Source organism: Ipomoea nil, unplaced genomic scaffold (assembly GCF_001879475.1).
Source record: "Ipomoea nil cultivar Tokyo-kokei standard unplaced genomic scaffold, Asagao_1.1 scaffold3321, whole genome shotgun sequence".
NCBI classification, from domain to species: domain Eukaryota; kingdom Viridiplantae; phylum Streptophyta; class Magnoliopsida; order Solanales; family Convolvulaceae; genus Ipomoea; species Ipomoea nil.
Window position 1 is genome coordinate 4,311,397 of NW_017619749.1, and position 23,538 is coordinate 4,334,934.

The 23,538-nt window shown below is 32.9% G+C and overlaps 2 protein-coding genes and 1 long non-coding RNA gene across 6 annotated transcripts; all 3 read right to left on the bottom strand.

Annotated features, from left to right (window-relative positions):
• Positions 1–3,710: 3,710 nt before the first annotated feature.
• LOC109170069 (MDIS1-interacting receptor like kinase 2-like) lies at positions 3,711–14,506 on the bottom strand. 3 transcript variants are annotated; one of them, XM_019319015.1, is made up of 6 exons: positions 14,223–14,506; positions 10,053–11,131; positions 7,462–7,551; positions 5,506–5,596; positions 4,629–4,812; positions 3,711–4,442 (listed from the first exon to the last, which is right to left on the bottom strand). In XM_019319015.1, exons 2-4 carry the CDS (start codon positions 11,125–11,127, stop codon positions 5,547–5,549), a joined length of 1,215 nt encoding a protein of 404 aa, XP_019174560.1. In that variant the 5' UTR covers positions 11,128–11,131; positions 14,223–14,506; the 3' UTR covers positions 3,711–4,442; positions 4,629–4,812; positions 5,506–5,546. The 3 variants fall into 3 exon arrangements, 1 of the variants encoding a protein (XP_019174560.1); XR_002052338.1 differs by lacking the exons at positions 3,711–4,442; positions 4,629–4,812; positions 7,462–7,551; positions 10,053–11,131; positions 14,223–14,506 and adding an exon at positions 5,744–6,106 and having other exon boundaries at positions 5,512–5,596; XR_002052339.1 differs by lacking the exons at positions 3,711–4,442; positions 4,629–4,812; positions 7,462–7,551; positions 10,053–11,131; positions 14,223–14,506 and adding an exon at positions 5,744–6,106 and having other exon boundaries at positions 5,514–5,593.
• On the bottom strand, positions 6,261–7,357 carry LOC109170073. Of its 2 annotated transcripts, none has more exons than XR_002052344.1 (4): positions 7,153–7,357; positions 6,809–6,981; positions 6,480–6,621; positions 6,261–6,377 (listed from the first exon to the last, which is right to left on the bottom strand). It is a non-coding gene; the product is annotated as an uncharacterized LOC109170073 (long non-coding RNA). The 2 variants fall into 2 exon arrangements; XR_002052343.1 differs by having other exon boundaries at positions 7,114–7,357.
• Positions 11,208–12,828, bottom strand: LOC109169820 (probable leucine-rich repeat receptor-like protein kinase At1g35710). Its single transcript, XM_019318711.1, has 2 exons — positions 11,319–12,828; positions 11,208–11,212 (listed from the first exon to the last, which is right to left on the bottom strand). The coding sequence occupies exons 1-2, from the start codon at positions 12,826–12,828 to the stop codon at positions 11,208–11,210; spliced, it is 1,515 nt and encodes a 504-aa protein (XP_019174256.1).
• Positions 14,507–23,538: the final 9,032 nt, after the last annotated feature.

Genomic DNA, 23,538 nt, shown 5'->3' on the forward strand with positions numbered 1-23,538 from the left:
TGGTATCATAACTAGTCAACTAGATAAGGTACCATCACACTATATAGTGATTTGCATTGAATGATATATAGTTATATTTCATTTTATTACCGAACAATACAAATATGGTGTTAATATTAGTTAAAATTTTTAAAAAGTAGATGAATAATTTATTTTTTAAAAAAAAGTTTGTGTTTATCTCCTACTAGTATCACTGAGGACTTAGTCTTGACAATAACGGCTATTATAATTCTTCACAAGATTATTGTACAAATTGTTACATAATACAACTCTATGATTAATGACTCCTCTTGACAATAGTTGCTATTAGAATATTTCACAAAATTATTGTACAAATACACATAATACAATTCTTGAAAACAAGTGCATGAAAAGTTTAGGGACCAAACTTAACGTCTAGTTTTATTTTAGAGTTTATTTTAAATTTGATTTTTGATTATGGGTCCTTCTATCTAATGAGCCACTAAATTACCGTAATTTATCCATTATAATCATCGTATAATACATACGTACACTTTTTCTACTTAAAACTATTCCAATTGATTGGGCAAATTATCATACCATGGACTAGGGTCTACCCTGCAATGTAGACACTGATCCAAAAATAACCTTCATAATATGTATCTATATAGTTAACACATTTTGTACATGCAGTTGATAGTTTTTATACATGTAGCTATCATGTTATGTGTAAGCAATTATCAAGTCAGATTCTGTATCTATAGTTGGCACATAGTGTACTTGCAGTTGATAGTTTTTATACATGTAGCTATCATATTATGTGTCAGCAATTATTAAGTCAGATTTTGTATCTATACTTGACACATTCTGTACTTGTAATTGATAGTTTTTGTACATGTAGCTATCATGTTATGTGTCAACAATTATCAAGTTATTTGTTTATATATACAGAAACTGTTAACTGAAGATACATATATAATTTTTGTATTCGTGTCCACAATGCAATATGAATCTTGGTCCATTATATAACAATTGTTTTTTTTTTTTGGTGAATATAATATAACAATTGAATTGATTGCATACGGATCACGCTACAAACTAATCATATTAACTCATCCACTTATATTACCACATTTAATAATCACAATATGAGGTCCAACTTACCCTCGCTTAAAATTTTTATCAAATATATTTTCTTGTCCCCTTCTTGAAAACATTTGTTAAGATTAAAATGATACTGAAAAGATTAACATAGCGTATATGGCGCAAATTATGATGTGCCCGATTGTAAAAACGACGTCGTTTTGACTAAAAACACGCGTCCCACTTAAAAAAAAAAAAAAAAAAAAAAAAAAAAAAACAGGTTCGATTCCCGACAATAGCATTTTTTTTTTGTTGCATAATTTGAATTATACATCCACAATTTCATAACTATATATCCACAGTGAATGAATAACACAAAATCCAAAATGAATGAACTAAATATCAACAATGAATGAACTAAATATCCAAAATGAATGAACTAAATATCCACAATGAATGAACTAAAAATCCACAATGAATGAACAACATAATGCTGTTGAGGGGAATTGAAATTAATTTTTTTTTTAAAAATGAGACGTGCCATTTTAATCAAAACGAGTAAACGACGTCGTTTTGCAACCGTGTGCACCATGGTTGCACAGCATAACTATTGCGTATATGGCTATATGCTAAATTTACAAGAATGGGCTGAATGACACACAGGAATTTTAAATTTTTATGGGCCGAGATTACATAACAGGATACCAAATTAAATTAATCATTCTTTGAAGCCCGGGCTAATTTATGAATTCTGATCCGACAAGCAGCCCACTTTTAACAATGTATTAGTTTAACTTTCAGAACTATTAATTATATTAAAATTATCTATTTTGGACTTTTATAATCCATTTTTACATGAAGATTGAAGATCTATCTCTTTGATTTATGGAAAGAATTGCAATTGTTATTTAAAATTGTGTTATTGTACTTTTTAACCCTTGAAACGTTTGATTTAGCCTTTGGTGCTTGAATCAAAGTTGTAGCCATTCAAGTTATCTTTCCAATGGGAAAAGAATCACTTGATTTGGACACTCCTACGCTGAGATATGACCAAAATATCGAGCAGTGGACGATTTGTGCGGAAATTTCAACTTCTTGCTTTTTTGTTCTACTTTTGCTTTTGTTTGTCCAAATGACCAAGACTAATAAACACACCATAATTTGGCTCTCTAAAAGGTGTTGCCCCCATCTTCATAGCTTCTCATCGGCTTTGACTCTACATGCATCCGAAATGTCCCAAAAATCACTCAATTCATCTAAATCATCCAGAATTACTCATAAGCACACAAATGAATCAAATGAGGACACTTTAGACAAAATTATAACAAATAAAAAAGAAAATAAGCTTAAATGTAAGGTGAAATTATAAACTTTTAGACTCTTATCAGGAAACTTAAGGAGCAAATGGTGGAGTGGGAAGAAGTAGATAAAGATGGGAGAAGGAGGAAAGGAAGAAAGATAGAGGTGGTTGAGGGTTCACAGGATGGGGGAAGTGGTGAAGGGAGTGCACGCACCCTTCGATCTATATGTTAGAAATTTATATAGTAATGAGAGTTAATGGTTTAGATGAACTACATGAAAAGCTGAAATAATATTTGAAATTGTAGAGTTATAAATATTATTTTAGTTTGATAGAAAGTAAGTTGGGAAATATGAATATTGCGTACAAATTGTTATGCACAAATCGTTATTTAAACGATGGATTCAGTTGTATCAAATTCGTTAATTTAACGAATCGAAAGATTCAGGTTTAACGAGTTGATGTCATGCATTTTGTTTGTTTCGCTGGGTTACACGAATCAATGCTTTCGTTGATTTTATGATAACGAATCGTGTTGGCTTTAACGTTTTGTACATTCATTCGTGCTCAACGAACGAATACGATTCATGTTACTTAATAAATCGGTGCATGCGTTGCTTAACGATTTATTGAATTTTGACAATGAATTCGTGTGAAGCCTTTTGTACAAGATTCGTGTGAAACAAACCAAAACTTTGGTTTTGCTGCATGCTTTGAATGGGGTAACATATATTTATATATATTATATAATATTTATTTCTTTTGTATTGGGACATGCATGGATATATAAATATATATAATATATGTATGTATGTATATATTATTTCACTTAATTATTTTCCATGCCTAATATATCAGATAAGATATATTCTATGAAAGTTGAGTTTTTGAACTCCTGTAACTTCTATGTAACTTATCCAAACTGCTTTGTATGCATCTATAAATATTTGGAGAAATGTTTGAAAAAAAAATGCAATAAACTTGCATTAATCTGAGATATTTCACAGTAGTACTTTTCTACAGAAAATTATTAAACAAAGCAACTTAAAGAATTTCATCATCTTCTTATTATATTCCATAATATTAAATCTTGAACTTTGTTGCTTTTATATGAGGGAGATTTAAAACTGATAGGAAAGTGATTACCGCCTGAAAATCTCGTTTCCTCACTTCCTTATCATCAAACACTCCATATTTTCTAACAGTACAAACTGCAGGACAAAGAGATATTGTGTGGCTTGCATGACCAGATGGTATGAAATTAAAGTTACTTAAAGACTGTACTCATGTTTTTTCTGTTTTTGTTTATACTTAGGTGTGATATTACTGCCTGTTCCACTTTAATTAAAGGCATAGGAATATGTTGTGAGCAGGAATTTTGTTATCTCTGCCTGTATAGGTTTTATGATTGACACTACTTATGGTTAAAACTAAACATCTGCTAATGAAACTTTGGTGCAACCATAAAATAGTAAATTATCTTCTTAGAAATGCTAGCGTTGGATGCTAACCACAGTTTCAGGAGAGATGACCAGATGATTCCAAATCTTGTCACTCCTTGCTTCCCAAAGTTTCCAGCAGATAGCAGAGATCAATCTACAAAGCACAGTTTCCTCTACATCTTTGAAATTTATTTCCAACCAGTCCAAGAAGGAATCATATATCAGCATCTCGATAGGAGGAGTTTCTAGCAAGCTGGCAGGTGACAAAGATGTGATATTGCAAATCTGACAAACTGGCCTGGAAGAACATGAATCTGCAGTTTAATTCTAAGAGCATCATGGGTAGGAAGAGATCCAGATCGAACAAGCCTGCCACATGAAGGATTTCATTTTTGGAGGAAGATGCAGTGTCCACATCTTGGTCCAAAACAAAATATTATGAGCATGATGATGATTCCCCACAAGCTTCCCCTTTCTCATCTTCTGGCCAGATAATCGATCTTGTCCTCACATTTGAAATCTGCAACTGGAATACTCTTAATTTTATCCACACATCTTGCTGACTGATTAAAAAGGCTAATCAGCAGAGAGTCATCCCAATCAGTTTTGGCTTGGTTGGTTGAGGAGATCTTTAACTTTAGATACTGCCTGGTGATCTGTCAAAGGGGGTTGAACAAAAGGAGATTGTTTGTTAGATCTCCCCAGATATTAATGGATGCCCCATCTCCCACCTTCCATCTATAATTACTTTTGATAACACTCTGAGCCTCAAGCAAACTGCGCCAAATGGCAGCTGAAATGTTTAACCTTAGCTTAATTTATATATAGTGAGTGCTAATTACCTCTAAAACAGTGAAGAAAAGCATGGACGATGGATACCGACCAATCTGACCCCAACAACAAGCTAAGCTAAGCGATTCAGTAATGTATAATATAATTCTCCATCTACAGCTTAGCTTCCCGGCCTCACCAAACTAAGCTTCTCATCTCTACTTCATCACTGGCATGGAGGGTTGATTGTCTAGCCTACACAGATTAGTAATGACACAATTAAGCAAAGTAATTATTAGGAATAAGGTTCAAATTGGCCACTGAACGTAACCTGAAAATGCAATTAGGCCACTGAACGAAAAAAAAGTACAATTAGGCCACTGAACACTCCAAAAATGTGCAATTTCACCTGATAGCAGGTCACCCTCAATTTTAGCAGGTTAACTGCTTACGTGGCAGCTGAGTTGGCATTTTTAATAAATTTTAAATCATTTTTAATAAATTTTAATAATAAATTTTTATTTAAAAAATAAAAACGACTTTATTTTATTTTTTATTTAATTTTTTTCAATTTTTTATAAAATTTATTATTAAAATTAATTATTAAAAATTATTTAAAAATTATTAAAAATGCCAACTCAGCTGCCACGTAAGCAGGTAACCTGCTAAAATTGATGGTAACCTGTTATCCGGTGAAATTGCATACGTTTGGAGAGTTCAGTGGCCTAATTGCCCGTTTTTGGAGTGTTCAGTGGCCTAATTGCACTTTTTGTTCGTTCAGTGGCCTAATTGCATTTTCAGGTTACGTTTAGTGGCCAATTTGAACCTTATTCCTAATTATTATATTGTGAATCACATAATAATAAGTTAAATAACACATTATGCTCTAACTCACTAGCTGTGTTTTATTGTTAAGTCAATCTGTATATTCAAAAGAAAATGGCTTACTTGTTAAAGATGGAGTGAGGGATAACCAAGCTGCAGAGATCTCAAACGTATGTTCTTGATGCCATAGTTGTTGACCATCGAATTGGTGCTTCTTGATCCAATTGAACAAGACACATACAAATATATGATATCAAGTGTTAACAAGTCTCAAAGTCCCATTAAAGAAGAAAAGCTTTTCTATTTTATATATTGTAATATAACTAGCAAATGCATGCATATATTCAATTATTCATACCACCTTTTTTTTATTGGTGTGTGGGGGCCGGGCCGGGGGTGGTGTTATCTTTCTTCCTCAACCTGTCACATACAACAACATTAATGCTTTGATACAGACCTGTATGTCAAGATTATTAAACTCCTTCAATTTGGCTACAATTCGATCAATTAGGTACAACAAATAATAAAGATTGTTGGGTAATGAAGATCAAGGTTGATGTGTCTGATCTGCAAATGCATGAGAAAAATTAAATTAAAGCCTTTTGAATGTCGGATATATCGAGGATTAATTTGGACAGTATGACAGCTAATCAGAGAGCTGAGTAGGAAATTCAAGACCAAACAATTGAATGGCTTATTGTGATGGATGATATTTGGAAGTATATAAATTTGAGAAATAGTGCCTTTCCTTAGTTATTAGCAGCAAAGAAACCTATCACATGGTTGGCCGACATTGTGGATTCATATTTAAACATGCAACTGCTATCTTGGCAACCAAAATCAACCCTTCTGCTTCCTGCTTTGTTGGTAGTGCTAGTACTCTGAAGCTAAACACATCACATGTTTCAGTGATCGACCTCCATAGTATAGGCAAACTCTACCAACAAAAGATCAGCTAGCTTCTCCACTTCTTCGTCACTGATTGAGTTGATTGCCTGCATAGATTAGATTATATATTGACGAAATTTGAAGTGAGCTGAGCACAGTTTGTTGTGATAAATATATATTGTGTATACACAACAACAAGCTAAGCTTACTTGTTAGAATGTGATGATAAATAATGTGTATGACGTACACCGATCAAGATTATTTGTTGATGTTATAGTTGTTGACATTCAAATGGATGCGGGCTTCTTCCATCGAACAATATATACATGTACCATGATGTCGATCAAATTCCTAACACAACATCATCAATTACACTAGCTAGCATGCATGCAATATAACAGTGAAGAAATTTTTAGGCCTGATTGGATCAGAAAAGCTGCTCTGATCTGATCTACATCCAAATGTATTTAAATTAAAGTTTGATCTGAAATCCTAGCTAGCTACCTGTATAGTATAGTATAATTGTTACTTTACTTACCAGCAGTGTATAGTATCTGCATGATTATTGTAAGCTAAGGCGGCATGCATGAGCATGACAGCAGAGTCTTAATTGGTGTCAGTCATAATTTGCACAACTGGCATGCATGGTTTGCAAAGTCGTCGTCAAATTAAAGAAATTGGGTTGTAACTACGGCTAACTGTTGAATGAATCTACAAAACAGATAAATAATTAGTTTCAAATTAAATATAATTAGAGATGGAGGATTGGATCATATGAATAATATTATAAGATAGGGTGGCAGGGTACGTTGATCAGACCAATAATGCATTATGCATACATACCCTGGCGGCTGGCATGAATAAGACTTCAACCTACCCTACCTTCTAAGGATCGGAGTAGGAAATTCAAGACCACCGAACAATTGGTAGGTTTATTGTGATCTGCAGTGGAAGTGAATTTGAGGATTGCCTTTCTTTGCTTATTAGCAACACACAAACCAGTTCCATGCTTGGCCAACATTATGGATTCACATTTAAACAGGCCATTGCTATCTTCGCCACCAAAACCAACTCTTTCGCTTCCTGCAGCTTTGTTGGAGTAGACAGTCGAGGGTCTAACACATCTTTTAAAAGTACGTGTTCCATGGACAGTTGATATTGGGGATGAAAAAATGGACGTCATCAGGTCACCTGGATGTTTACCCATAATCACTTCTAGTGCTACCACTCCGAAGCTATACATATCACATTTTTCGGTCACCTCCATAGTATAAGCAAACTCTACCAACAAAATAAAAATGGAAGAAAATAAGAAGAGCATATATGTAAACTGGATTAACTATATAGGTTAAGCTTGGGTGACAAAATGGTTTGTACGTACCTGGAGCTGCATAAACAAGATATTGTACTACTTTGGAAAAATCTGTAAAAAAGAACATGGATTCCAAAGGTGTACAAACTTTTTGTTAGTCTTACATAACAAATAAAACAAAGCCAAATTTTAGTTGAAAATTTGACTTTGTAACCACAAGATTCCAAGTTAGTTCGACTTTCCGTGAAAGCTATCTATTGGCTTCTTGATTTGAGGTCACAAGACGGGCTTCAATTCACTCAGTGGCGGTTGCGAGCTTTCCAAAGAGGTTCCTATAATCTAATCTCCAGAACAAGTTATTTGAATCATCAGGTCTGGGTAAAGGTAGTAACGTAGACACATATATAGTTAAGTCAAATTATATATATATATATATATATATATATATATATATATTATCAAGGTCACTAACAAACTTACTTCTGAGAGAGTCCAATATCTGATCTCTAGCAGGATTTATTGATCGATGTTATATATTTGACATCATATATGGCACATGCCTTGTTGAATTGGAGAAGCATCAGTTCACCTGTCATTAACAACAATTGAAAAAAGTTTTAATTAGAATATGGTTGTTTTGTGGTGATTAAGTATTAAAAAAAAAAAAGAAGGTGATTTCACGGAGTAAAAAATTAAATGAACACATACACCTGCAGAACTAATCAAGATAAGAATGAATGCATGAATTCGATCACCTATGGCTCTGGCGTGGAGGTGTTGCAACTTAGTTTTAGGATCATATGTTAGCAACTGTGATGAAATTTGAAGCAAATACATGCAGTAAATTAAGCTGCTCTGATCTGATCTGCATCAAAATTTATGTAATTAAAGTTCGAAATCTATCCAGTATGAATAATATTTACTAATAATATAATCTGGATATATGTTGTAATCCATCCAAGGTAGTAGATCAGAAAATGCATGATGCATTATTTCATAGGAAAAACACAATTAAGGTGATTAATGATGGAAAGCCAAAAAAACTTACAAAATTGTATGTAATGATGGATCTATTGGTTTCATCCATCAATCATGCATGGTACGGTGTTCCCATATTGCCAGAATGCCAAATAATCCTTTGCTTGTGACACAAATTAAACCAATCTTCAAAAGACAATAATTTCCTTGTCTTTGTCTATGGCATGCTTTGATTTATATATGAATGTGTTGAGCATGCAGAACTTGAAGAAGCCTTTGTCTGTCATATATAGCCAATAATTTCTAGGAAACAAAACAAACAGATGAGACATAATAAGTGAAAGTTTATTAGATTACATACATACAAGATGGACACCAAAACGTACCTATAATATTTTCAGCAAATTAATTAAATTGACACCTCAACTTAACCAAGTGATTTGGTGATGCATGCATGTATAATTCTGTGCATCATATACATCAGCAAGCTAAGCTAAGCTAGCGTCTGTACTTCATCTCTTTTGACTGCCATTGTTTGATTGCCTAAACAGATAAGGGTAATGCACACAATTATTAAAGTTTGAAACCCTAGCTACCTGTATAGTATAGTATAGTATAGTTGTTACATACTTACCAGTGTATCTGCATGATTGTAAGCTAAGACAGCACATATATATGCATGACAGCAGAGTCTCTTAATTGGCCCGTTTCATAATTTGGTGCCATTTTAATATGTACAACTGGATGGATGGTTTGCAAAGTCATCTTTCGTCATAAGAAATTGGGTTGTAACTGCATGCAGCCAACTGTACTGTTGAATGAATCAACTAAACAAATATTAGCTAATTTCAAATTTCAGTATATTTTAGAGATGGATCATATATATGTATAATCTTATAAGATAGGTGGCAGGGTAGTTGATCAGACCAATAATGCATACATACCCGGGCATGATTTACATGAATAAGACTTCAACCTACCCAAATTTACCCTCTAAGGATTGGAGTAGGAAACTCAAGACCACCAAACAATTGGTTTATTTTGATCTGTGGAAATGAATTTGAGGAATAATAATATTGCCTTTCTTTGCTTAGCAACACAGAAACTTGTTCCATGCTTGGCCGACATTGTGGATTCATATTTAAACACGCCACTGCTATCTTCGCACCCAAAATCAACTCTTCCACTTCCGGCTTTGTTGGATTAGAGAGTCGAGGATCCAACACATCTTTGAAAAGTGTTTCATGGACGGTTGATGTCGGAGATGAAAAAATGGACGTAATGAGGTCACCTGGATGTTTACCCATAATCACTTCTAGTGCTACCACTCCGAAACTATACACATCACATTTTTCCGTGACCTCCATTGTATAAGCAAACTCTACCAACAAAATAAGAAGAAATAAGAGATCAGAGCATATATGTATATATGTATGTATGTAAACTGGATTAACTATATATGTTCAGCTTGGGTGAAAAAATAAGGGTGTACCTGGAGCTGCATAGCCAAATGTTCCTGCAAATGAAGTCCAATTTGATGAATGAAGACTCAATATTCTTGCTGTGCCGAAGTCAGACACGTGAGCTTCATATTCACAATCAAACAAAACATTCTTAGCTGATATATCCCGATGTACAATAGGTGGTAAACAATCATGGTGAATATATGATAAAGCTCTAGCCACAGCTTTAATCACATTTATCCTCTTCATCCACCCGAATTCCATGGCTTTTTCCCCATCATTTAATATGTCTGCTAGGCTTCCCCCTTCCAAGTACTCATAAATTAAGAATGTATTTCTCTCACTAGCACAAAAACCATACAGTTTCACAATATTCCGATGCCTAACCTCTGTCAAAGTGCGAACCTCATTTGAAAAACTTTTGAGTTCGCAAGGTTCGTCTTCTTGCCCAATTGCATTCTTAAACCTCTTTATAGCAACAATTTGGCCACTTGGTAGCTCAGCCTTATAAACACTTGCATGTCCTCCTTCACCAATGCAATATTTTGAATCAAAGTTCCCAGTTGCCTCGATGATGCTTTCATATGCCATCTTTCCATCAAAACTCAATATTGTCAACACATCTTTAGTAATTCCCCTTGGCTTTTCTCTAATGCTCCTTGACCGAAGAATTAACAGGACAAGAATGCTAATAATCATAGACAAACTTCCAAATGTTAGTAGTAGTATGATTAAGAGCAAATTTCTTCTCTGATTATGATCTCTTTGATTGTTTGCGGAGCAAGGGTTGAAGCCAGAATGGTTCCCGCAAAGACCTTTATTATTCCTCAAGGCATCATATGGAGTTTCCTGAAATACTTTTGTGTTTGGGATGGGACCTTCCAACTGATTGTATGATACATCAACACATATCAAACCCAAAGAATGGCCAAGACTAGAAGGGATATGTCCTGACAAATTGTTGTGTGATAAGTTCAATATTTGTAAACTTGTTAGTTCGTCAAATTGCAGTGGTATTTGACCAGAGAGCATGTTGTGGCTTAAATCAAGGCTTTCAAGGGATTTCATGTTTCCCATATCATAAGGAATCCTGCCAACAAACATATTTCTACTCAAATTCAAGTCTATTAACACTGGGCATCTTTCAAGGTATTCCGGAAGCAACCCAACAAAATTATTTGCGGCTATGCTGAAGTTCAAAAGTTGAGGTAATTTCCAAATTTCTAGTGATATGTTGCCAGAAAATTTGTTGTTATCCAACTTAAGAACAGTTAACAACGTCAATTTTTCCAAACTCTTAGGAATCTTTCCAACTAGTTGATTTGATGAGAGATCAATAAAACCAATTTGAGAAGCATTGCTAAGATTTGGTGGGAGTTTCCCAGAAATTCTGTTCGTTGAAATCTTCAAAGCACCAAGTTTTGGGCAATTTCCCCAATTAGAAGATAGATGGCCGTAGAAAGAATTGTTACTCAAATTAATGTAGTTTAGCTCAGGATAAATTCCGAAATCTTCAAAGATGTCTCCTGAGAATTGATTGTTTTCAAGATGTACTCTGAGAAGAGAGGTGCAATTTTTCAGTGTTTTGGGAATCTTTCCTATAAACTCATTGTTTTTGACAGCCAAATGTTTCAGTGAATTACCAATGCACAAATTTCCAGGCAAAACACCAGTGAGGTGATTATCTGATAAATCAAATTTAGCTAAGAGAGTCAGGTTATTTAACTCTGAAGGAATGCTGCCATTCAGTTCATTATTCCTGAGAAACAAATTTGTTAATTTCCACAGGTTTCCAATTGAAGTAGGGATTTGACCTTTGAGATTATTTGAGTCCAATTCCAAATCAACAAGAAAAGTTAACAATCCAATTTCTTGAGGAATTTGACCTGAAAGTTGATTTTCAAATAGATATAGAATTGATAAGCTTCGTAAGTTCCCAATTGAAGTAGGAATTTGACCTTCGAGATTATTTGAGCTCAAATCCAAATCAACAAGAGATGTTAACAACCCAATTTCTTGAGGAATGTGGCCTGAAAGTTTGTTCCCCCATAGATAAAGGGTTGTTAACTTTTGCAAGTTTCCAATTGAAGTAGGGATTTGACTTGTGAGATTATTTGAACCCAATCCCAAATTAACAAGAGACGTTAACCATCCAATTTCTTGGGGAATGTTGCCTGAAAGTTGGTTCCGAGTGAGATATAGGGTTGTTAAAACTTGCAAGTTCCCAATTGAAGTTGGAATTTGGCCAGTGAGATTATTTGTGTATAATTGCAAAACAGTAAGAGATGTTAACAACCCAATTTCTTGAGGAATATAGCCTGAAAGTTGGTTCTCAAAGAGATAAAGGGTCGTTAAATTTCTCAAGTTCCCAATTAAAGTAGAGATTTGACCTATGAGATTATTTGAGGATAATTCCAAATTAACAAGAGACTTTAACATCCAAATTTCTTGAGGAATGTGGCCTGAAAGTTTGTTCCCCCATAGATAAAGGGTTGTTAACTTTTGCAAGTTTCCAATTGAAGTAGGAATTTGACCTGTGAAATTATTTGAACCCAATCCCAAATTAACAAGAGAGGTTAACCGTCCAATTTCTTGGGGAATGTTGCCTGAAAGTTGGTTCCGAGTGAGATATAGGGTTGTTAAAACTTGCAAGTTCCCAATTGAAGTTGGGATTTGGCCAGTGAGATTATTTGTGTATAATTGCAAAACAGTAAGAGATGTTAACAACCCAATTTCTTGAGGAATATAGCCTGAAAGTTGGTTCTCAAAGAGATAAAGGGTCGTTAAATTTCTCAAGTTCCCCATTAAAGTAGAGATTTGACCTATGAGATTATTTGAGGATAATCCCAAATTAACAAGAGACTTTAACATCCAAATTTCTTGAGGAATGTGGCCTGAAAGTTTGTTCCCCCATAGATAAAGGGTTGTTAACTTTTGCAAGTTTCCAATTGAAGTAGGGATTTGACTTGTGAAATTATTTGAACCCAATCCCAAATTAACAAGAGAGGTTAACCATCCAATTTCTTGGGGAATGTCGCCTGAAAGTTGGTTGCTAGTGAGATATAGGGTTGTTAAAACTTGCAAGTTCCCAATTGAAGTTGGGATTTGGCCGGTGAAATTATTTGCAGGCAATTGCAAATCAATAAGAGATGTTAACAACCCAATTTCTTGAGGAATATGGCCTGAAAGTTGGTTCTCAAAGAGATAAAGGGTCAATAAATTTCTCAAGTTCCCAATTGAAGTAGGGATTTGACCTGTGAGATTATTTGAAAATAATCTCAAATCAACAAGGGACTTTAACAATCCAATTTCTTGAGGGATGTGGCCTGAAAGTTTGTTCCCCCATAGATAAAGGGTTGTTAACTTTTGCAAGTTTCCAATTGAAGTAGGAATTTGACCTGTGAAATTATTTGAACCCAATCCCAAATTAACAAGAGAGGTTAACTGTCCAATTTCTTGGGGAATGTTGCCTGATAGTTGGTTCCAAGTGAGATATAGGGTTGTTAAAACTTGCAAGTTCCCAATTGAAGTTGGGATTTGGCCAGTGAGATTATTTGTGTATAATTGCAAATCAATAAGAGATGTTAACAACTCAATTTCTTGAGGAATATGGCCTGAAAGTTGGTTCTCAAAGAGATAAAGGGTCAATAAATTTCTCAAGTTCCCAATTGAAGTAGGGATTTGACCTGTGAGATTATTTGAAAATAATCTCAAATCAACAAGGGACTTTAACAATCCAATTTCTTGAGGGATGTGGCCTGAAAGTTTGTTCCCCCATAGATAAAGGGTTGTTAACTTTTGCAAGTTTCTAGTTGAAGTAGGGATTTGACCTGTGAAGTTATTTGAACCCAATCTCAAATTAACAAGAGAGGTTAACCGTCCAATTTCTTGGGGAATGTTGCCTGAAAGTTGATTCCTAGTAAGATCTAGGGTTGTTAAAACTTGCAAGTTCCCAATTGAAGTTGGAATTTGGCCAGTGAGATTATTTGTGTATAATTGCAAATCAACAAGAGAAGTTGTCAATCCAATTTCCTGATGAATGTGACCAGAAAACCAATTTTGATAGAGATACAAAGTTGTTAAATTTTTTAAGACATGCATTTCTTTAATAAAAGAAATGCTACCATGAAGAGAGTTGTTGGAAAGATCAATGACTTGTAAATGCGGTAAGGATGATAAACTCATATCTTGAAGTGTACCTTTTAACCCATAACTTGAAAGGTTTAGGCTTGTAATGCTTTGGCCACCATCGCAAGCAATACCAGTCCAATTGCAAGGATCGCTACCAACAACCCATGATGTGAGTAGGGATTGGCTTCTAAGGTCAAGGCTTGACTTCCATGTTAAAAGAGCTCCTACTTCATTTGGGACTTGCAAGTGGTTTGGAGAAGAAAAAGGAAGGGCGGTTGTGGTAGAAATGAGGGGAAGGAGGCGTATAATAGTAAGGAATTGGAGTAGGAATTGGAATAGTTTGTATGCAGGAGGAGACATTGTGATTTTGATAATAAAGGGATATGAGGGAGGTGGTATATATTTACGTATATAGAAAGAGGGTAGGATATATATAGGTGCAATGGTTGTGAGTAAAATAATTGAGATTATATTTTTATATACTTCTATGTATGATGTAGTCATCAATAATTTTATATTTAGCGTTTGGTGTCCAATATCGCCAGTGGGCAGTGGCTGCCCACACAAGTCTTCTTGAGCAAATATTTCATTGATTACTCAAGTTCTCTAATCTGCCCATCCATTTGTATATAAATTAAATTAAGTGAAAATAGTTTTTTTTTTTTTTTGGTTCCTAAGTTATAAGATCTGGTCATGCTCACTTTTCATTCCTAAGCTATCATTAGTATTGGAATTTTCGTTCCTTTATTAACAAAAAAAAGTTAGGAACGGAATTTATAATTTTAGTATAATTTAGGGACAAAAAGTGCAATGCCAATGACAACTTATGGACGAAAAGTGAGCATGACCAACACTTAGGGACGAATTCTACAATTACCATATAACTTAGAGACGAAAAGTGTAATTTTTCATTAACTTAAATTAGAATAGAACAAACCGTACGTATGTTTGGCCCACGGAATAGATTTTGAAAGAATAAAAATGTTCTTCCATAAGGAATATAATAGAAATATAAGAATTTTATTCAATTGTTTGGTTCATTGGCAAAATAGACTTCAAATTGTATTACAGTATTTAATTGGTTTAATGTATACAAATGAAATATGCATTCAAAAGACATACGAGTTAATACCATCTAGGATCTTTCAAGTATAGTGATTTTGTTACGTTTAGTCTTAAACTTTCAAATTGATTATCTGTGATCTTTCAACTTTCAAATTGTTACCATTCGTGGTCTAATTGAAGTCGCATTTGGGTCTTCTTCTCGAGCACAATATATGAGTCTCCATTGTCAGTTGCAGTCTTTGCGCCTATGAGATTCCACTATGAGTGAGTATCTTGACAAAGCCAATATTTTAATGGGAAAAGGGTCAAATAAACCCTTAAACTATAGGCAAAAGAGCAATTAGGCCCTTCAACTTTGACAAGGTGCAATTAGGCCCTTTAACTTGTTATTTTGAGTCAAATAAACCCAATAGCAGGTTTTTCACCCGGAATAACCGGTCAAAAAATTCCGGCGAACATTTCCGACCATATTTCCGGCGACAACAAATTTAAAAAAAAAAAAAAAAAAAAAAAAAAAAAAAACTTGCCGGCGGTTGTCTTCTCCGGTGGAGAAGGCGACCAGATCAGGTCGCCTTCTCCACTGGAGAGGGCGGCCAGATCTGGTCGTCCTCTCCACAGTCCTCTCCGATGAGAGGACGACCAGATCTGGCCGCCCTCTCCAGTGGAGAAGGCGACCGGACTGGTCGCCTTCTCCACTGGAGAGGGCGTCCAGATCTGGTCGCCTTCTCCACTGGAGAGGACGACCGGACTGGTCGTCCTCTCCAATGGAGAAGGCGACCTGTCCACCGGAGAAGACAACCGAACGGTTGTCTTCTCCGGCAAGGTTTTTTTTTTTTTTTTTTTTTTTTTGTCTTCTCCGGAAATATGGTCGGAAATATCGTCGGAATTTTTTGACCGGTTATTCCAGGTGAAAAATCTGCTATTGAGTTTATTTGATTCAAAATAACAAGTTGAAGGGCCTAATTGTACTTTTGCAAAGTTGAAGGGCCTAATTGCTCTTTTGCCTATAGTTTAAGGGTCTATTTGACCCTTTTCCCTATTTTAATTGAACTTCGTTTTGAGTATAGCACGAGGATTTCCTCATTGACTACTAAACTACTAAAGAACCTACAGTAGACCAACTAGTAAAAAATAAATAATTTTACCATTTGTACTCATACTTCCAACATTTATAAAAAGTATGTTAATTGAATTATTAAACAAGCAAAATCTTTCTCACAACTAACACAATAGAGGAAAGAGAAACTATTACTACATATCATTTAAGTAATGAGACTTTGAAAAAATATATTAATTACACACATTTTACATGTTTAATGATTTAATTGCATATTTTTCAGTGGGTCTAAAATGAAGTAGAATTGAAATTTCATGGAAAAACAATTACTAAAAAGATGAATTTCATTGTTTGGTTGGTGGAAAAATAATTATTGAGAATACTAATTATATTGTTTGGTTATATTTGGAATTGTAAGGAATAACGAGTATAAAGACATATATGCCTTTACAAATTAATAAGAGTAATATAATTTTTCTTAAAAAAACAAGGGTAAAATAGTCAAACCATATCACTTTTTCTTCCCATCTTCCATGGAAAACAAAATCCTTGATCCAACCAAGGATTTTGTTTTCCTCAAATTTGAGGAATTCATTTTCCACTAGAAAATGAATTCCATGAACCAAACACCAAAAAAATAACATTTTCCTCCACTTGAAAATATTTTCTTTTGGAAAACATTTTCCATGAACCAAATATCCCCTTAGGGTGTGTTTGGTTCCAACATAGGAATCAAAATCAGAGTGAGAATCAAATACCTAGTGATTAAAATGAGTTCTGGTGAAAGTATTTTGCATGTTTAATTTGATAGTTGGGTGGTATTGGAATGATTATCAATATTGATGTTTTATTATGTATAACCATATAATCAGATTAAAGATTTTAAAAATATAAAAAACAAAAAATTAAGACAATTTAAAAGTGACGGTGAAGTGTGTAAGTAATGCAATAAGGGACTCAATAAAGTGATGAGAGATGAGTGAGGAAGCGATTAAATAAAGAGGGATAAGGTTGAATTAATAGAATGATAATTTAAATTAGGTAATAACTTTTATAATTATATGATAATCAAATAATATATTTGTGTTTTAAAAAATTATCAACCACCACACTTTATAAGATTCTCATCCTCATTCCTGATATTTAACCTCATCATAAACCAAACACATCCCTACAATATTCTCTATCGCAAGGCATTTATTAACCACTACTGTGTCTATCTCACCCTTATCTTTTTTGAAATCAAACAAAACAGCTTTCATTAACCAGAGGAGTTCAGCGACACAAAACCAGAAATACAAGGAGGCAAAAACTCAGAAAATTCAAACATCTCACCCTTATCTTCAACAACAAGAATTTCACCCCTTACCCTTTGTTCTTGTCGTTCTCAACACTCAAGTCATTTTCTCGTTAGCAAAAAAACAACACTCTTGCATTTATTTGGTCCACTACTTTTATTTTTTAATCAAGCCAGTAAATAGTATATTAATAATATATGTATTATTTATCTTCACTTTATAATCTATAAACTCAGCGCTTGCAGAAAACCAAAAAAAAAAAAAAACAAACAAACAAACAAACAAAAAAAAAAACAAAAAAGGAGACAGGACATAAACAATTTGGTCATATTTTTTATTCTCTGAGAACCAAACCAGGGGATTTTTTTAAAAAGTAAAAAAATAGTATGCATTTACCATGTTTGATAACATAGTTAGCTTGTCAGTCAATTTTGACTTATTTTATTTGATTAAACAGCCAATATGAATGTTTAGTGGTAACAACTTATTGCTATAAAACGCTAAAATTCAAAAAGTTGTAATGAACATTATTTTTGTTATTAATTTAGTCAAACTTTTTATAATTAATAAGCAATGTTTTATTAGTTAATGTATTTATTTTTATTATTAGCTATTCAAAAATTTGTCCTCATTATTTTGAGATGTTTATAATTTTTTTTTCTCACAAATGTATCAACTTTTATTACTTTATTATCTAAAATAACATTTAAATATTTTTATGATTATTGTCAAAATTGGCATCTAATTTCTTTACTAGAATTTGATACTTAATTGATAGATAGAAAAAATATATTCTTATCAATACTTGTTCATCTGCGAACCAATTAAAGAGTGATTTAATAAGTTGAATAGTTATCTATGATGCATTTGTTTAGGAACAATGAAATGAATATTTGAATGGAAATATGCATGAATCGATGACTTAGTCCTGACAATAGCTTTCTATTAAAATTGTCCACAAAATTATTGTATAAATTTTCACATAATACAATTTTATGATTGACAACGATCCCTCTTGACAATAGTTGTTATTAGAATTGTCCACAAAATTATTGTACAAATTTTCACATAATACAGTTTTATGATTGACGACGATCCCTCTTGACAATAGCTGTTATTAGAAGTGTCCACAAAATTATTGTACAAATTTTCACATAATACAATTTTATGATTGACGACGATCCCTCTTGACAATAGCTCTTATTAGAATTGTCCACAAAATTATTGTAAAAATTTCTATATAATACAATTCTTGAAAGCAAGTGTATGGAAAGTTTGGGGGACCAAACTCAAACGTGAACTTAAAAACTAGACTTTTTTTTTTTAAACAACTAGACTTTGATTATGAGGCTTAGTTTTTTTTTTAGAGTTTATTTTAAATGTGATATTTTTATTAAAGAGAAAATTTATTCCCAAAAAATATATATTTTTATTTGTCTTTAAAAGGTTTTTTTTTTTTTTTGGGGGGGGAGGGGGGGATTAATGACCCTCGTTGGGGTTTAAACTTATGACGTCTTATATAAGAAAGTCACAATTATGCTATTTGACCACAAAGGATTTAATTATTTTTGTTTGGAATGTTTTTGCTTGTAAAAGTTTAATCAGACTTCATCATATTGCATTTAAGGGCAAATTATTTTGTGGACCCGTGTCTAAATGGTCGCAATTTGCCAATTTACCTTTTAAAATTTCGCAATTTGTATACTACAAACACACAATGTTAACATATATGTAATTTGATTACCTTGTATTGTATTATCAAGTTCATTTCAAATACTGTCGTCACACAATATTAACATATTATGATTTCATGACCATGTATGACATTCACAAATTCTCTGTGTTTTGACTTGGAAACACAATTTATATTGTAGAAGTTCACAATTCTAATACTAAAAATACACAATTTATAATACGTCCTATATATTATGGGATTATACACAACCAAATATCAATATTCGTAATCATTCTAATTTCACCCTACTACCAAACATGCAAAATACTTTCACTAAAACTCATTAACATTACAAGTATTTAATTCTCATTCCAATTTCAATCCCCACGTACAAACCAAACACACCCTAAAAACTAGACTTTGATTATGAGGCTTAGTTTTATTTTAGAGTTTATTTTAAATGTGATTTTTTTATTACAGAGAAAATTTATTTTTATTTGTTTTTGAAATGGATTTTTTTTTTTTTTTTTTTTTTGGAGTTCTATTGGACTTGTTGAACCTGTGACATCCTATTTAAAAAAAATTACAGTTACGCTGCTTAACCGTAAGTGCTTTAATTTTTTTTTTCTGGAATGATTTTGCTTGTAAAAATTTAATCAAACTTCACCATACTGCATTTAATTAGGGCATATATTCTATTTTTATTTTTATATCAAAATTAAATAAGACTTTTGAAATTCATTTTGATTGGTTGATATATATTTTTGAAATATAATCAAGGCCCCCAGCCCCCTAGCCCCCCACCACGGGTTAATTCAATCATATGACAATCCATTTGGAATGGTATCATAACTAGTCAACTAGATGAGGTACCATCACATTATATAGTAATTTGCATTGAATGATATATAGTTATATTTCATTTTATTACCGAACAATACAAATATGGTGTTAATATTAGTTTAAAAATTTAAAAAGTAGATGAATAATTTATTTAAAAAAAAAAAAAGTTTGTGTTTATCTCCTACTAGTATCACTGAGGACTTAGTCTTGACAATAACGGCTATTATAATTCTTCACAAGATTATTGTACAAATTTTTACATAATACAACTCTATGATTAATGACTCCTCTTGACAATAGTTGCTATTAGAATATTTCACAAAATTATTGTACAAATACACATAATACAATTCTTGAAAACAAGTGCATGAAAAGTTTAGGGACCAAACTTAACGTCTAGTTTTATTTTAGAGTTTATTTTAAATTTGATTTTTGATTATGGGTCCTTCTACCTAATGAGCCGCTAAATTACCGTAATTTATCCATTATAATCATTGTATAATACATACGTACACTTTTTCTACTTAAAACTATTCCAATTGATTGGGCAAATTATCATACCATGGACTAGGGTCTACCTTGCAATGTAGACACTGATCCAAAAAAAACCTTCATAATATGTATCTATATAGTTAACACATTTTGTACCTGCAGACTGCAGTTGATAGTTTTTATACATGTAGCTATCATGTTATGTGTCAGCAATTATCAAGTCAGATTCTGTATCTATAGTTGGTACATACTGTACTTGCAGTTGATAGTTTTTATACATGTAGCTATTATATTATGTGTCAGCAATTATTAAGTCTGATTTTGTATCTATAGTTGACATATTCTGTACCTGTAATTGATAGTTTTTGTACATGTAGCTATCTTGTTATGTGTCAATAATTATCAAGTTATATTTGTTTATATGTACAGAAACTGTTAACTGAAGGTACATAATTTTTGTATTCGTGTCCACAATGCAATATGAATCTTGGTCCATTATATAACAATTGTTTTTTTTTTTTTTTGGTGAATATAATATAACAATTGATTTTTTTTTTTCGGTGTAAACCACACATTGTAGTCCGGTTCGAAGCTGGCCCAAAGGGAATCGTCACTTGTGGAAATTGAACTCGGGTTATCCCAGAATTCTCCCCCACAAAAAGAGCTCATTTGCCACCTGAGCTAACCTATTGGGTTAATATAACAATTGAATTGATTGCATATGGATCACGCTTCAAACTAATCATATTAACTCATCCATGTTGTAAATATATTTACCCCCATTGTCCCATAAAGGGTCAATGAAGATTGTGTTGACTAGATATTATGATATCAATATTATACCACGTGAACTCCATAAGAGTCACGAGATTATTATAGAGTATATTTATTCAATTGACAGTTGTATATATTTATTTACAAAATTCCTCTATACTGTTTAGAAATTTAATGTATGGGAATTAAAGATTGTTATCTTGAGGGAGAGTATCATTTTACATGAATCAATCCTGAAGATTGGGTCTTAGATGACTAACAGTTGTACTCTTTTCCTTAGTTAAATTTTTTCCCACGGGATTTTTCCTTAAATCTAAGGTTTTTAATGAGACAGTTAATCTAAAACAAGAATACACATACATCATGCACTCTTTTCCTCAACTAATTTTTCCCACTGCGTTTTCTATTGAGGTTTTAACGAGACATGAGTATGATATAGTAATGTAAATGGGGAAAAGTTGCAAAATAATTGCTTAAGTAGACAAACCCCAAAATCCTGAAGATTATGTCGATTGTGCCCTGAAGGTTTTGGTTGTACTCTTTTCCCCTTAACTAAGTTTTTCCCACATGGTTTTCTTAAGTTAAGGTTTTTAATGAGGCAATCAGTACAATATATGTTCTTACAAATATCATGTACTCTTTTCTTCAACTAGGTTTTTCCCACGAGGTTTTCCTAGTGAAGTTTTTAACGAGACATGAATATATATACATTTATACTATTTTGTCTAGGTTTTTCCCACAGGGTTTTCCTAGCAAATTTTTACAAGGCAGGATCATGTCAAATAATGTCCAAGGGGGAATGTTGTAAATATTAATATGGACATTATTATATATATGGTAGAAGTTGTAATTAATAGGTGACTACCTTTTATATGTATTGTTATTACCTTATATTGGGTGATACCTTTGTATAAGAATTATAATGATGAATGAGAAACATCTCTGGCCTTCTTTCCTGACCTCTCCATTCTCTGTATTCCTTCTTCCTGTTTTCATATGATTATACAATAATCCACTTATATTACCACATTTAATAATCACAATATGAGGTCCAACTTACCCTCGCTTAAATTTTTTATCAAATATATTTTCTTGTCCCCTTCTTGAAAACATTTGTTAAGATTAAAATGATACTGAAAAGATTAACATAGCGTATATGGCGCAAATTATGGTGTGCAACGGTTGCAAAAACGACGTCGTTTTGACTAAAAACACGCGTCTCACTTTTTTTTTAAAAAAAAAAAAAAAAATCAGGTTCGATTCTCGACAATAGCATTTTTTGTGTGCATAATTTGAATTATATATCCACAAATTCATAACTATATATCCACAGTGAATGAATAACACAAAATCCAAAATGAATGAACTAAATATCCACAATAAATGAACTAAAAATCCATAATGAATGAACAACATAATGCTGTTGAGGGGAATTAAAACTGATTTTTTTTTTTTTAAATGGGACGCGCATTTTTAGTCAAAACGACGTCGTTTTGCAACCGTGTGCACCATAGATGCCTAGCATAACTATTGCGTATATGGCTATATGCTAAATTTACAAGAATGGGCTGAATGACACACAGAAATTTTAAATTTTTATGGGCCGAAATTACCTAACAGGATACCAAATTAAATTAATCATTCTTTGAAGCCCATTTAGGTATATCTCTAAGGGCTAATTTCTGAATTCTGACCCGACAAGCAGCCCACTTTTAACAATGTATTAGTTTAACTTTCAGAACTATTTTTTTTTTTTTTGAAAATAACTTTCAGAACTATTAATTATATTAAAATATCTATTTTGGACTTTTATAATCCATTTTTACATGAAGATTATTGAAGATCTATTTCTTTGATTTATGGAAAGAATTGCAATTGTTATTTAAAATTGTGTTATTGTACTTTTTAACCCACGAAACGTTTGATGTAGCCTTTGATGCTTAAATCAAAGTTATAGCCCTTCAAGTTATCTTTTTTCAATGAGACAATACCATTTGATTTGGACACTCCTATGTTGAGATATGACCAAAATATCGAGCAGTGGACGATTTGTACGGGAATTTCAACTTATTGCTCTTTTGTTCCACTTTTGCCTTTGTTTGTCCAAATGACCAAGACCAATAAACACACCATCATTTGGCTCTCTAAAGGGTGTTGCCCCATCTTCATAGCTTCTCATT